Source organism: Vipera berus (assembly GCF_964194415.1).
Source record: "Vipera berus genome assembly, chromosome: 9".
In the NCBI taxonomy this organism is placed as follows: Eukaryota; Metazoa; Chordata; class Lepidosauria; order Squamata; family Viperidae; genus Vipera; species Vipera berus.
Genome location: NC_138212.1, coordinates 660,624 through 674,907, shown reverse-complemented (window position 1 = coordinate 674,907; position 14,284 = coordinate 660,624). Strand labels below are relative to the sequence as shown.

General features: G+C 56.9%; 1 protein-coding gene across 1 annotated transcript; it reads left to right on the top strand.

The window, feature by feature from the left end:
* The first annotated feature begins 2,376 nt into the window (after positions 1-2,376).
* RTN2 (reticulon 2) lies at positions 2,377-13,652 on the top strand. Its single transcript, XM_081335380.1, has 10 exons — positions 2,377-2,471; positions 4,050-4,094; positions 4,358-4,840; positions 5,742-5,963; positions 10,175-10,382; positions 10,763-10,901; positions 11,415-11,484; positions 11,571-11,617; positions 12,048-12,106; positions 12,983-13,652. Exons 1-10 carry the CDS (start codon positions 2,441-2,443, stop codon positions 13,023-13,025), a joined length of 1,347 nt encoding a protein of 448 aa, XP_081191506.1. The 5' UTR covers positions 2,377-2,440; the 3' UTR covers positions 13,026-13,652.
* The last annotated feature ends 632 nt before the right edge of the window (positions 13,653-14,284 follow it).

Sequence of the window (14,284 nt, the reverse complement as noted above, 5' to 3'; positions counted from 1 at the left end):
ACTTGTGGACAACCACTGAGAAGCTGTTTCCCCTATAAAGGAATAATTTAGAGAAGGTCTCAGGATGACATGATAGCAATCTTCCAATATCTGAGGGGCCACCCCAAAGAAGAGGAGGGCGTCTATCTATTCTCCAAAGCCCCCGAAGGCAGGACAAGAAGCAACAGAGGGAAACTCATCAAGGACAGAAGCAACCTGGAACTAAGGAGGAACTTCCTGACAGTGAGAACAGTTAATCAGTGGAAACTCTGGCCTCCAGAAGTTGTGGCTGCTTCATCACTGGAGGCTTTTAAGAAGAGACTGGACATTTGTCCAATTTCTCTGCAATATTATAAGGTTTCTTGCCTGAACGGGGGGGTTGGACTAGAAGACCTCCAAGGTCCCCTTCCAATTCTGTTATTCTGTTAATTAGTTCTAGAATATTTGAATGAATCCCAGTGCCCCTTCTAAGCAGCTCGTAGGTCAGGAGAGTGGCAAAAGTCACCTGGAGCACCGGAAAAGGCAATTATCGCCTCTCCAGGGAAGAACTGTTGTGCCACGACAATGCAGCCACAAGCAGCCAGATTCATTCTGGGAATGGCCAGGCCACGAATAATCACTGAAAGATTTTCAAGATGTTTGCTCTCTCTGTCACCCCTCCCCCCCAACACGCCTTCCTTCCCAGGGTAGAAATAACGCAAAAGAAAATGGCCAGGACCTCTGCCTAAACTACGCTCTCCCCCTCCCCCTGCAGCCCCTGCCCTTCCTTACCTCGCCTTCTGCCTGGATCCCCGCCTGCAACATCTGAAGGGGGCAGGAAGAGGGCCTGCCTGCCGGGCAGGGTCTGTTTCTGGTGCCTCCGCCCCCCTGGCCTGATAGGAAGGTGCAGTTGAAGCCTCTTCCCACCCAACCTCTTGCATTCCCGGGCGGGGGCGGGGTGGGGTGGGGGCAAGAGGACCAGGCCTTGAGGAGGCATTAGAGCCTCTTGACAATATTTGGACAGCAAATTGGCCTCCGATCCAGCAGCAGCTTCTCCTCGCTTTGTGCCATCTCTATCTCCGGACCGGACCCCAAGGGCAACCTAAGACCACCCAGCCCATCAGCCCAGGGGCGGCCTGTGAAAGCAGGCAGGCCACGGGCGCTCCTCAGCTTACGACCATAACTGGGAGCAGAGTTGTTAAGCGAGGTGCACCCAGGTACTTACCTATTAAGTTTATTTGGCCCTCCCATCTCACCACAGGCGAGTCTGGGCGGCTTGCAACATCAAAAACAGTAAAATATGGGAAATAACTAATAGCAATAAAAATATAATTATAATTAAAGATGCAGAGGGAGGGGACAGGGTGTGCAGGGTGGGATCTTCTATTGGTCAACCCATTTTCCAAAGCACCAATGGGACGGCTTCCCTCCAGAGGCTGTGGCTGGATGGTGTAGGGTTTCCTGCCTGAGCAGGGGGTTGGACTAGATGGCCTCCAAGGTCCCTTCCAGTTCTATTCGGATTGAACTACCTCCAGTGTGATAATCCCCTGCTGGGGCCACAAGCCGACTGAGGGTTGCTGAAGGCCTGCAGGGTGGGAGCATTATACGACCTTTTTTGCTACAGTTGTTAAGTGAGTCACTGTAGTTAATTGAAATGACAGAATAAAGAGCTGGAAGGGACCTCGGAGGTCTTCTAGTCCAACCCCCTGCTCAAGCAGGAGACCGTAGACCCATTTCAGACAAGCGGCCGTCCAGCCTCTTCTTAAAAACTTCCCGTGCTGGAGCAGCCACAACTCCTGGCCCGCGAGGAAAGGCAGGGGCGCCCCCAAGTCCTCCCCCCCCACTCCTTCCTGGCCCTCGGGGCGCCCACCAGGCGGGGCTCCCGCTTGCGCCAGATCCTAGCGCCCCGCCGGCTTCCTCGGCCGGCCTCCCGCAGCCCGTCGAGAGCGCCGGGGACCCCCAGGCACCCAGCACGGCTCCGCTCGCCCCGAGCAGGTGCAGGACAGGCGGCGGCGGGGGCGGCGAGGAGCGCGCGGGGGGGGCGGGGGGGGGGGCGGGAGGCGCACAGGCGCGGGAGACGCAGCGAAGGGGGCGGGCCCGCGCGCTGAGTGGCAGGCGGGCGAGGGAGGGAGGGAGGGAGGGGAGGCCGGCAGAAGCAGCACCTGTCCAGGGGGCGGCCCGGCGGTTCCGAGGCGGCCCGAGCGACCCTCCGCAGCTCGGCCAGCCGGCGGCCCCAAGCGCCCCCCCTGCGCGCCGTCCCCGCCCGCCCGCCCGCCGCGCCGCCGCGCCTTTGTCCCCGCCGCCGCCGCCTCGCCCGCCGTGCGGCTGACCTCGCGGGACCCTCGCCGCCCGGCACGCGGGGCCTGTCCCGCTGGCTCCCCGGGCCGGATGGGGCTGCCGGGGAGATGAGCGGCGGCGGCGCGGTCGGAGCTCACCGCCGCGGCGCTCCGCATGGCCCTCGGGGCGGCCGGCTGCCGGGGCGATGGGGCAGGTCCTGGGATTCGCCCACTGCAGTAGGTGTTGCCCGGGCCGGGCCCCCTCCCCGCCCCCCCCCCGCGGAAGCGCCCCCCGCCCGGCGGCGCCTCCGCCCTCAGGCCCGGCGGCCGGGGGCTTCCCTTTGCAACCTGGCGCCCCCGTGCACCGCCACCCTCCGGGCTGTGGATGCTGGGATGCCGCCCGGCGCAGCTGCCAGGCTCTGGGTGGGACCGGCGGCCGTTTCCCGCCCCGGCTGGAGCGCTGCGGTCTGCGGGGGGAGGGAGGGGGGCTTTTCAGGGGGTCTCTGTGACGGGGTTTGGCGGGTGGCCTGATGGGGCAGGGAGCGGGCTGGGCCGACTCATCGAGTGGCCGGAGGAAAAATGGCCGGATGGGCCGCTGGATGAGCAGCGCGGGCCAAGGGGAGGCAGGAAGGCCGGCGCCAGAGGGGGGTTCTGCCCAGTCTATCTGCAGGGAAGATGGCCAGGTGCAGCTCTCTTAGGGAAGGCTGTAGTGGGCTTGCGCTCGGGGCAACCTTGCCTCTTTTGTGGCTTGGATCCTCCGCCCCCACCTGCCTCTGTGCTGATCTCTCTTGCCATGTGGGCAGTGGGGGGGGGGGCTTGGAGCCGCTGGGGCCTGGATAGGTTGCCCCTCTTTTGACCCCCCCTTGGACATCTAGGGACCCCAGAGGTCAGTCCCTGTTTTGCACACTGACAGCCCTTTTCACAAGGCGCAAAACCAGGATGGAGTAGGTAACATCCACAAACAGCAGTAGCCAAATATGCAGGTGGCCTTGTCCATCCTATGGTCCAGAAATGTTGCGCTGCGACGCTCAAATCTCCTGGCCAGAGTAGGTGCAAAGGAGGGCCTCAGGTAGACAGGTAACCCAGTGAAGGTTGAAATGTGCATTTTGTCCAAAGGGCCATCCCAGACCCTGGGCCTCTGGGATAATCCCACTTTCAAAATGACTCAGAGGCTCCCTGTGAAAGCTAAGTAAGCCTGTTTCCCCCCCCCCCCCCGACTTTGCCAGCTTCCAAGCCTTTGATTGTTGACCAGCCATTCCCTGATATTTCCTCTGCTAGCAGTGATGGAAGCAGAAGGAACGGGGGAGGGGGGGGAGTCTGACCATCCAGGGTGTAGCTGTTGAGGAGGCATCAGGTGTTGTTGTTGTTGTGTCTTAGCACAGCCAGGAGACACAACTGACCCAACCTGGCATGCAGCAATCAAACCCTGAATTGTGAAATGGTATTTGCAAGACTTATGACCCAGACAGGCTGTTAATGGACCAGAATTACAGCGATGGCCTCCTTGCTTCTCTGGTCTCTTAGAGGGCCAAGACTGGCCGAGCGCCGGGCTATGCCCTGATCTTGCAGAAGACCCAGTTTGGTCTAGTGAGGGGAGTTCTAGTCCCACCTTAGGTATGACAGCCGGCTGGGTGACCTTGGGCCAGACGCTCTTGGCCCAACTCACCTCCCAGGGTGGTGGTTGTGGGGATAACAGGAGGAAGAACTAGCATTAGATATATGCACCGCCCTGCCCATAAAAATAACAAAGGTGGGGTATAAAATAAATACTTGGCTGCATGTCTAGGAACGGCTCCTTTCCTTCCTTTCCTGCAGAAGAGTCTCCTTCGACTGCCTCTACCACACCTGACTCTACAGATGGTGAGTATGCAAAGTGCAATGATGCCAGGCAGTGGCTGCCCAAATCCGGCCCTGGCGCTTGTGGCCATGTCACCCGGTGTGGGGAGCAGGTGGCACCCAGTCACAGGGGTGGAAGCCCCACTGAGCGGGCTGCTCTTCGCCCCGTGGGGCCTGTGGCTGGATTTGCAGGCCCAGCGTGACTCCACGTGCTCCCTGCGCCCTCTGATCCAGGGAAAGGACCGGGCAGCCTCCCCTACTGCAGACGAGGCCCTTTCCTCCTGCAGGAGCCAACGAGGAGTCCGACTTCCCTGAACTGCAGACAGCGCGGGAGTTTTCAGAGGAAGAGGAGGAGGAGGGCTCTGTGGAGTGGGGGACCCCCCGGGAGCTGACTTTCTCCTACATCACCATTGCCACCCCCTCCGGCAGCAGCCCCAGTGCAGCAGAGCATCGGGGCAGGCGTGACTCCCAGACCCGCCGGACAAGGGCTCTGCTGCCCCGCACGGAGACTTGTGAAACTTTTGTGCCGGCCCTGGGGGACAGTTTGGAGAACATTCCCAGCCTCTGCCCATCTCCGGAGGTAGAGGGAGCCCTGCCTTCAGGCAGTGTCCCAGGACTGGATGACTTTCCGTTGGATTGGGATTCCCGGGTGGGCCCTGGCAGGGACCTGGACCCAGCCGGAGGGGAGGAACAGGCATTTCCGTGCCCCACGCCCCCATCGCCAGCGGTGGAGACGGAAGGAGGTAGCAGCACGGCTTGCTCAGGAACAGGTAGGGAAGGACCATCTCTGAAGGGCAGTGGAGGCTGAATTCTTCCCTGGCCAGCCATCCTGGGTTTTGCAGGGAAAGGGCCGCGTTGGAGGGTCCCTGGTGCGCTCTGAGCTTGGTTGTCTCCTGGCAGGCCTTTCGCCAGTCCCAGAAGGCAGTGGGGTTTGGGGAAGGGGAGGAGGGGGAGGGGGAGGGGGAGGAGGACAGCTGTGGAGTCCTTAATGCTATCTGAGCTTGGTTTATCTTCTTGCAGATGTTTCATGACCCAACCAGCATGGAAGACGTCACCCAGCTGGGTCATGAAACCTCTTCAAGAAAAGGGCCAGAGAGCCCCAAGGGGCCACAATTCAGCCCTGAGAGACAGAAAGTGGGGCTGGCCTCTTTCTGTCTCTAGCCCTTTGCCAAAGAGTGAGAGATTTTCTAAAGGGTGGAATCTGGGTGGGATTTCTTCGGTCAAAGCATCACGGCAGGATTCAGAGTCGTATCCCTCCGCAGCAATATTCGATCAATCAAACATTGTTCAGCGTGTGGAGAGTTGATCTGTTTATTTTTTTTCAACGTGAAAAACAAAGCATGCTTTCTGGCTGATGTGAAGAGGGCTCCGTAGCATCTTTCCCACTCTTCATTCCGATGAATTTAAGGAGAAGGGCTGGCAGAGTTTGTCCCCCATCCAGAGCGGCAGATCCTAACCTATGAGCCACAGAAATGCTAAGGGATTTCTCAGTTTGAAAAATATCCAGCTCCCTGCGAAGTTGTGCTGAGGGCAGATTTCCTAAGCGTGAGATCAAAGTGCCGCCTGGGGGGAGACCAGGAAAGGCAGCCGGACTGGGAAGGGCGAAGGGGTGGGCCCTACTGCAGATCTCGGGCCCTGACCTCTTTTCCTGGTGTTTGAACTCTGCTCCAGATGACCCCAGGGAGACCCCCTCTCAGCCTGCTGCCTTAGCCTCCCACTCTGAAGCAGGCGCCTCCTGTGGTGCTGACACCCCCCAAGACCGAGCACTGACCTCAGCAGAGTTCTGCCAACCACCCCCACCTGAGGAAGAGGAAGAGGGGCCCGGCCAGGAACCCCATCCTGAGCAGCTCCACGTTGAACCAGACCAGTCCGAGAACATCCTGAACTTCCTAGGTGAGCTGACTAGCACGGGAAAAGGGGCATTTAGATTGGCCAGGCTAGCAGTTGCCCCCCCCCAAAGACTTTCTATGGTAGCTACAAGGTCCCAAGGAAGTAATAGCCCCCCCTCCCTTTTAGCCATTTGTACTAGCAACTAACTCAGGGCCAGGCGTGCGATTGGGGGCTTCGCCTTGTTGCAGTGCTGACCCCACCTGGATGTTTGGGCGTACCAGTCGCTCTGCTCATTCAGAGGCTCTGGAGCTGGGTTGGCACCAGCATTCCTTGGGGGCAGGAGTGAGAGGAGCACCCCTCCCCCAGGCTTCTGGTCTTTGCTCGGGGTCTGCCCAGCTGCCCCATCTCCAGCAGGCACGTCAGATTGCAATGCCAGCATGTTGGCAGAGGGTGATGGGAGAAGAAGTCAAGCTCCTCTAGCAGGGCCAGGATGGGGAAGACAGGTCACTTGATTAGGCTATCCAGCGTTGAGGAAGAGCGGTTGTGAGGAAGAGGCATACGTCTCTTCTGCTTCCCCACCCGCCTGGAGTTGCCAGAGGTTCAACCTGGGCCTTTTGCAGAGCTATGTAGAAGTCTGCCATTTCCATATAGATAGTCCTCGACTTACAACCTTTCATTTACTGCCCATTTGAAGTTACAACATCACTGAGAACGCTTTGGACCGCTGCAGCATCCCCGTGGTCACGTGCTCGAAATTCAGACCCAACTGGCAACTGCTTCACGTGACAGTTGCAGAGCCACGTGGTCCCCTTTTCCTGGCCGCAGTTGTCCCCCTGAAGCCCTGCGGGGGAGGGGCGGCCTGGGCTGCCCTCCTGCCTTTGCTGGCCTTAGTCGGGCTGTTTCTCCCAGGAAAGGACCTTATTCAGGCCCCTGGCGTGGATCCCGGACCGGGATAGCAGCCACGTCAAGGCAAGGCATATAAATAACTCCAGAGCTGAGCCAAGCAGAATTGGAGCCGTGGAGCCTTCCGCCACTCTGCCCTGCCTCCCCGAGCAAGGACGAGGAGTCTGGGCCGGCCCAGGCTAAAGAGCCCCCCCTCGCCACCCCCCAGCACCAGGACCCTCTGTCTGGCAAAAGACGCTCCGTGGCCGACAGTGCAAGATTTTAAGGAAGAAACCCACCTCTCTGTTGCTAGTGCTGCTGTTTTAATACAGACTTAGCTACCACTCTGAATTGCAGTGGTGGGCACACTGGCTGGGCATGATTGTAGCTGCAGTCCAAAGCTTCCTGTTGGCTTTGCTTCAAACACATTAAAGGAACTAATGTTTCCTCAGCCAGAGAATTTGTGGCCTTCCGTGGGGCCTGCTGAGTTGCTGTGGGCAGGCGCTGCTTCTCTGTCAGCTTGGCTGGCTGAGGCATTCTGGGAGTTGAGGTCCACAAACTTGGAGACCCCTGAGTTAAAGCACGCATCCCCACCGAGTTGTCCTTCTCCCAAAGCAGGGGAGGGGTGGCAATGAAGGCCCCTGCCTCTCAAATCAGGGTAAAGGGGCTGCTGAAAAGCGATTCGGTCAAGCACTGAGTCCGCAAAGACCATCTCGCTAGCATCTGGAAAAGGGCAGCCTTTTGTTTCCCAAGCTTCAAATGCTCGAGGCCATGCTTCATGCATAACAGCACCCAAACTCAGAACACCAGAGACAAGGGAAGACATGCTCTCATACCTCGTCAAACATGGAAATAGCCGCTTTGGAAAACAGTCGTTGAGGCAGCCTTGCTAGCTGGAATGTGGGCACCAAGGCGAAGCCCCCAATCGCACGCCTGGCCCGAGTTAGTTGCTAGTGCAAATGGTTAAAGGGGGGGGGATGGTTCACTTCCTGTGCTCCCAGACTCTTGCCGTGCAGGGTCAGCCGGAATCGGTCACTTTGAGCCCCTCAACCCCTGCGTGCCCGGCCCCTTGTTGCTCACCTTCCTGCTTCTTTGGGGGGGATCCTGCACCCCATCTCGAAGCTGCTGGCTCCCCAGACCGCTGAGGGTGGGCTGCCGCTCCCTTTAAGGCTGGAGCCTGCAAAGTGGCCTCCATCCAGCAGGACCAGGCGAAGCAGGCAGGGGCTCCAGAGGGGACGAGGCAGCTGGGATTCGTCAGCTAAAAATAGCAACCCCCACCTGCGCTTCCTCAGCCCCCCCCCAAGCAGCCCCCCCTTCCAGCCCAGAACTGGTGCTCAGGGAGGTTTCCACAGAGCAGCGAGGAGCCTCAGAACTGCAAGAAAAGGGGATCGCCATGGCAAGCACAGGTGGGTCCCCCCCCATTAGGATTATGCCCTCCGAGCATTGCCAGGCAGGGGAATTGGAGTGGGGGGAGGATCCTGGTTGAGCTTGTTGGGAGGGGGGCTTTAACTGAGTGGGAACCCTGTCTGAAGGGAGGGAGCCTTTTGGGGAAGAGAAGGGAGGGGTGCCATGTAAATTGGGGAGCAGGACATAAGTCTTGTAGGGTACAGATGCCAGGAGCCCCCAAACTGCCACGTTGGGCCTGCTTCAGACCGTCAGCCCTCCCCCAGGACTGTCCATGCCTCCCCAGATTCCTTAAGCGACTGGACTGCATCTGGGCCTGTCAGTTAAGGGGGGGGGAGTGTGGGACAGCTGCCAGGGCCCTGGGCGTCTTGCCCTCCCTGCCTCCTCCCCCCGATGGGTGGGGTCCCTTCACGCCATCTTTGCAGAGCAGGAAAGCCTGGGACCAGCTTTGGAGTGACGGCGGCTCCTCTCGGGGGGGGGGGGGTGAGAGAGAAGGTGGAAATGCCAGCCAAATGCCCATCTGCTAAGCTTGTAAGCCGCCCTGAGTCTTCGGAGAAGGGCAGGATATAAATGGAATTAAAATAAAAATAAAAATAAATAAATCTCCCACTTCTTGCCCGCCCTGGACTGCATCTGCAAGTGGTTGCATCCAGGGTGGAAGCCCCAGCAAGGAAAGTCAGCCAGGTTGTCTCAACCCAGGCAGAGTGCTTGCCGTGGGCAGCCACGCCTGGCGGGGGGGGGGGGAGGCTGTGGGGCGAGGGGTCGTCGGCATCTCCTTTTTTGGAACATGGTGGAGGACTTAGAGCCTGGGGGGGAGACGGGAGGGGCCTCCAAGCTGTCTTTGTAGCCAGGGAGCTGCACCGGTGTGGGTCAGGGAGACGATTGCCCCCTCCTGCCTCCTGGAATGGGAAGCGGGTGGTTAAGCTGGCATCCTTCAGGGGAGCCTCGTGCCGTTGACCACAAGGGGCCAGATGTTTAAAGGACAGGAAGCCCAAGCAGAAAGAGCAACCTCGTCCTGTTTCATCAGGGCCCCTCAGCTCTTGTTTTTAGGATGAAGCAAATTTTGCTTAACGTTAAACATGGGTGGAGGGGCAACCTTCATAGGCTTCTTATTCAAAAACGTCCCCCACCACCATTTCCAGGACACACAGTTTGGGACCCTGACTGGCCTTTTCTTCATTTCTTGTCTGAATGTGACATTGCAAAATATCCATCAGGTTTTAAGGCTTGAAGGAAGAAGTCTGGGCCGGTTCTCATAAAGAAAAGCCCCAGAGCCTCACTCAGGGACAAAAGGAGCAGACGAGTTTCCAAGGACGGTTCCTGCGGAAGATCTCCTAAGTCCAAATGTCTCCTGGTTCTGGTGGATCTAAATTCAGTTCTGTGGGGCTCAAGGTGGAGTCTGTACATTAATAGGGGGAGGGAGAAGAAATTGGTATGGCAAGCTTGCTGCTGTGCCAAGTCTGAGGTTGTAGATCCTAGTGGCATCAGCTCTTGAGTCATTATGCATTGTTCATGAGGACTGGCAGCATGGACGTTTTGTTCGGTCTCCCTTGAAAGCAAATCATTATTTTATTATTTCTTAAATGCACCTGCCGCCCACCTTGCTATCAAGACTCCACTGTACTTTCCCAGGGCTGGCTGCAACTCAGTTGTGCTTTGTCCTGACAGTTAGAACAATTAACCAGCAGAACGACTTGCCTCCAGAAGTTGTGGGTGCTCTGGAGGTTTGTAAGAAGAGATTGGACGGCCATTTGTCCTCAGTGGTATAGGATAAGGGTGGCCGACTTGGAAACTTTAAGATTTGGGGACTTCAACTTCCAGAATTCCCTGGCCAGCATAGCTGTCTGGGGAATTCTGCGAGTTGAAATCCACAAGTCTTAAAAGTTCCCAGGTTGGACCCCCCTGATCTAGGGTCTCCTGCTTGAGCAGGGGGTTGGACTAGAAGACCTCCAAGGTCCCTTCCAACTCTTATTCTGCCTCCCCTGCAGTGGCCGACTTGGTGTACTGGCGGGACACCCGCACATCGGCCTTGGCGTTCACGGCGCTGATGGTGGCCCTGCTCTGCCTGATGCACTTTAGCATCATCAGCGTGGCCTCCTACCTCTCCTTGGCTGCCCTTGGCATCACCATCTCACTCAGAGGATACAGCAAGGTGCTGCAGCTGGTCCGCCGGGGAGACGGGCACCACCCCTTCCAGTGAGTAGGCCGGGATCCCTGGGATGCTTGCAGGGTTTGGGGGATGGCCAGGGGCACCGAGGGGAGAGTCTGCCAGTGGGGTGTCTTGATGCTCAGGTCTTGTGGCCTGGCTGACCTCCGGGGGTTCCTGCTGGAGGGGCACGACCGAGACAGCTGCCCTCTCCTGGTTTGAATTGGGCAAACGTGGGCCCCTTGCCCTCCCCTGCAGTGGGGTTGCTGTTGTAAGCCCAGACGATCCAGCCAACGGGGTTGGTCTCCCCGGCTCTTGGGCTGCCAGGGACCCCCGTCTGGAGGGGGAAGGCGAGACAGCCAGGCGTGGGTTCGGCTGAGTGGTCTCCCTGCCTCCCTCCCTTCCCTTCCCCCTCCTACCTGCCTGCCAGGGCCCAGCTGGATGCAGACTTCGGGCTGTCCAAAGAACAGCTGGAGCGACTGACCGAGCGGGTGGTGCATCGGGTCACCTGGGGCACAAAGACTCTTCAGCGCCTTTTCTTGGTGGATGACACGGTGGAGTCCCTCAAGGTGAGCCCCAGGCATCTAAGGAACCCCTTTCCAGCTGAGCATTGTGACAAGCACCGCCCCCCCCCAGCCTCTGCCAGAACTTTGCAGGCCACAAGGATGTCATCTTGAGGGATCAGGCCCAATTGGTCCACGGATCCCATGTCCAGCTAGATTGCACAGGACGGTTCCTCCATTAAGATCGACTTGCAACAGATGCAATAAATCAGCATTTTTCTATCCTGGCCACTTTAAGACTCGTGAAGTCCTCACATCTTGAAGATGCAATAAACAGTCACAGAGATGCAGGCAGAATTCATCCCTTCTGCCCCATGGACTTCGTTAGGCCCGGAGTCGGCACGGAGGTGCCCCAAACCCGGCTGCGCCATGTGCCTCACTCTGGCCCAGCTGGCTTCCTCCTGACGGGGCGGGCACAGGCTGGGCACCCAACTTTCCAGAGCCCTGCCAGGATGGGACCCTCTGCCTCTCCTTCCCGGGCTCTCAGCCGGTTCTGACTCCCAGCACTCTTTTCTTCAGTTTGCGTTCCTGTTCTACGTCCTGACTTACGTGGGAGCCGTCTTCAATGGTCTGACGTTGCTTATCCTCGGTAAGGAGAGAGTCTGGGAGGAGAGGGGCTTCCCGGGTGGGGCCCTGCAGGAATAAGAGACTGACCCCCCTCCTTTTCTCCCACAGGTGTGATAAGTGCATTTACCTTCCCTCTGCTTTACAGGCAGCATCAGGTGAGTAGCTGGCTTGGGGGGGGGGAAGGTGCCGAAATTCACAACTGGCATTGAAAAAGGACCAGAGCAGAATTCATTCCTGCTGCTCATCTTGCTTGCCCCATTTTACAACTTTTCTTGTCACAGTTGTTAAGTGAATCACTGCACTTGTTAAGTTAGTCACCCGGTTGTTCAGCAAATCTGACTTTGCTTATCAGAAGGTCTCAAAAGTTGATCATGTGACACACACACCCCTGAGACGCTGAGACCGTCATAAATATGAGTCAGCTGCCAAACGTCCGAATTTTGATCACGTGACCATAAGATGCTGCATTGGCCTGACCCCGAGGAGCGATTTTCAAAAGTGCGAGGAGGGGGCAGAGCAACAGCTAGTTCCGTGTTCTTATTATGGGAGGGGCTCATCCCTGCTTCTCCTCCTCCCTCCATTCAGGCACAGATCGACCAGTACGTAGGGCTGGTGAGGAACCAGTTGAGCAGCCTCAGAGCAAAGTAAGTTCAGGAAATTCCAGCATATCGAATGGGGCAGGGTGGGTGGGGAACGAGCCATCCGGAGGCCTTCTTGGGCTCCATGCTTCATTTATTGCTGACCTAATACTTATTTAATTAATGTATGTGCTGCCAACTTCACTGCTGAGTGACTCTGGGCTTAATTTTCTTAAATTATTTTTTCCTTGGATCCAGTATGTGGGCCTGCAAAACACTTCTCAGAAGATAGCTATTTCTGCCTTTTTTGTTGGGATAAAGGAAACTGGAATGTCAATCTAGAAAGAAAACATTTTAAAAAGAGGGGCAATGCAGTGGTGGGATTCAAATAGGTGAACAACCAGTTCTCTGTGTGGATGCTACTTCTGGAAGTCCATTCTGGGCCTGAACAACAAAAAAGTAGCTACCGGTTCTGCCGTACTGGTGCGAACCGGCTGAATCCCACCACTGGGGCAATGGACCCCAAAGGGTCCAAGACGTTTTGATGTGTTGCTCGACCGAATAGGGTGCTGTGTGCTTTGCCCTCAGGCTTGAACTGAAGCTGTTAAGGCTTTTAAGAAGGGACTGGACAGCCGTTTGTCCAGAATGGCATAGGACAGGGGTGTCCAACCTTGGCAACTTTAAGACTTGTGGATTTTAACCCCCAGAATTCCCCCAGTCAGCTGTGCTAGCCAGGGAATTCTGGGAGTTGAAGTCCACAGGTCTTAAAGTTTCCAGGGTTGCATATTCCAGGCACAGGGGCTCCTGCCTGAGCAGGGGGTTGGACTAGAAGACCTCCAAGGTTTCTTCCAACCCTGTTAACTCAAGGTAGACTTGGTAAAATGCTTCGGAAAGTGGAGTCCTCCTCTGTCCGTCTGGCTCAGTTTCTCTTTTTCTCCCCAGGGTGCTGGCCAAATTGCCGACAGCAAAAGCGAAGGCAGAATGAGGGCTCTCGGTGGTGGTTCTCTTCTCTGCGCACACAGATGCAAACGACAGCGCACACCCTTGCTGCTGCTTCTTCCATTCCCCTCCCCAGCCATTGCAGTAGTGACCCTTCCTCTCCCAGTCCCCTTGGCCTAGAGGGGCTGGGCAATTGCTGGTTTTCCTTCAGCTCCTCCCAGAAATTGGGGAACCCTTGCAAGGGGGGGGGGGGCAAAAGACCATCGCCCCTTTGCATCTCAGCCCTGTGGTTGCAGCAGCTCAGGGAAGAGACCCCCCCAGGCCTACAGCCAAGGAAGTGTCAACCAGGTGCCGAGGGGCTAGTGTCCCATGCTCCTTTCTCCCTCCATGTCCTGGAGACTTCCTCCTTCTCCTCCTCCTGCCTGCAGTATTCATCCTGGGTCCTGTGTTGAGGCCAGCCAACCTGGAGCATCCTTTCCTCTTGAGGAAGGGGAGCCGCTTGAGGTTGGGCAGGACCCCCCCCCCGTCTGTGAGATGTTGTAGCTGTGGCCCACTGCCTCTCATCATGGGCCGGGCTGTGGCTTGGCTGGTCAGCTGGTGAGTTGGGTGCAGCTGGTTCGTTTTGCCTGGATATTTACACTTTAATAAAAACACTTGTGAGAAAAAATGGGTATGCATGACCCCTTGGTCTCCCGAGTCTTCACTCGTGCACTGTGGGTATGTGAATGTGTCTCCTTGCTGAAATTCCTTTTTTTATTTTTGCTCCTCCATACCAAGTGATAAAGTCTAGTTCAGGGGTCTCCAACCTTGGCAACTTTAAGACTTGTGGACTTCAACTCCCAGAATTCCCCAGCCAGCCATGCTGACTGAGGAATTTTAGGAGTCATAAAGGGACCATTGTTCCCCACCCCTGATTTACCTGATCATGCTCCTGTTTGCCTGACTATCTAGTTCACTATATATATAGTTGTAAAATATATGTATTTATTTAAAGCTGCAAGTTTGTGTCGGCTTCTCTGACTCCATTTGGACACTGGCTGTGCAATTCGCTGTCAAGAGTCAACCTCTTCTCCAGAGCACCCGAAGGCAGAACAAGAAGCAACAGATGGAAACTCATCAAGGAGAGAAGCAACCTGGAACTAAGGAGGAACTTCCTGACAGTGAGCACAATTAAGCAGTGGGACAGCTTCCCTCCAGAGCTTGTAGGTGCTCCAACACTGGAAGTCTTTAAGAAGAGTCTGGACAGCCATTTGTCTGAAATAGTATAGGTTACGTCACCATGAACTTGGAGAGCAAAATGGACAT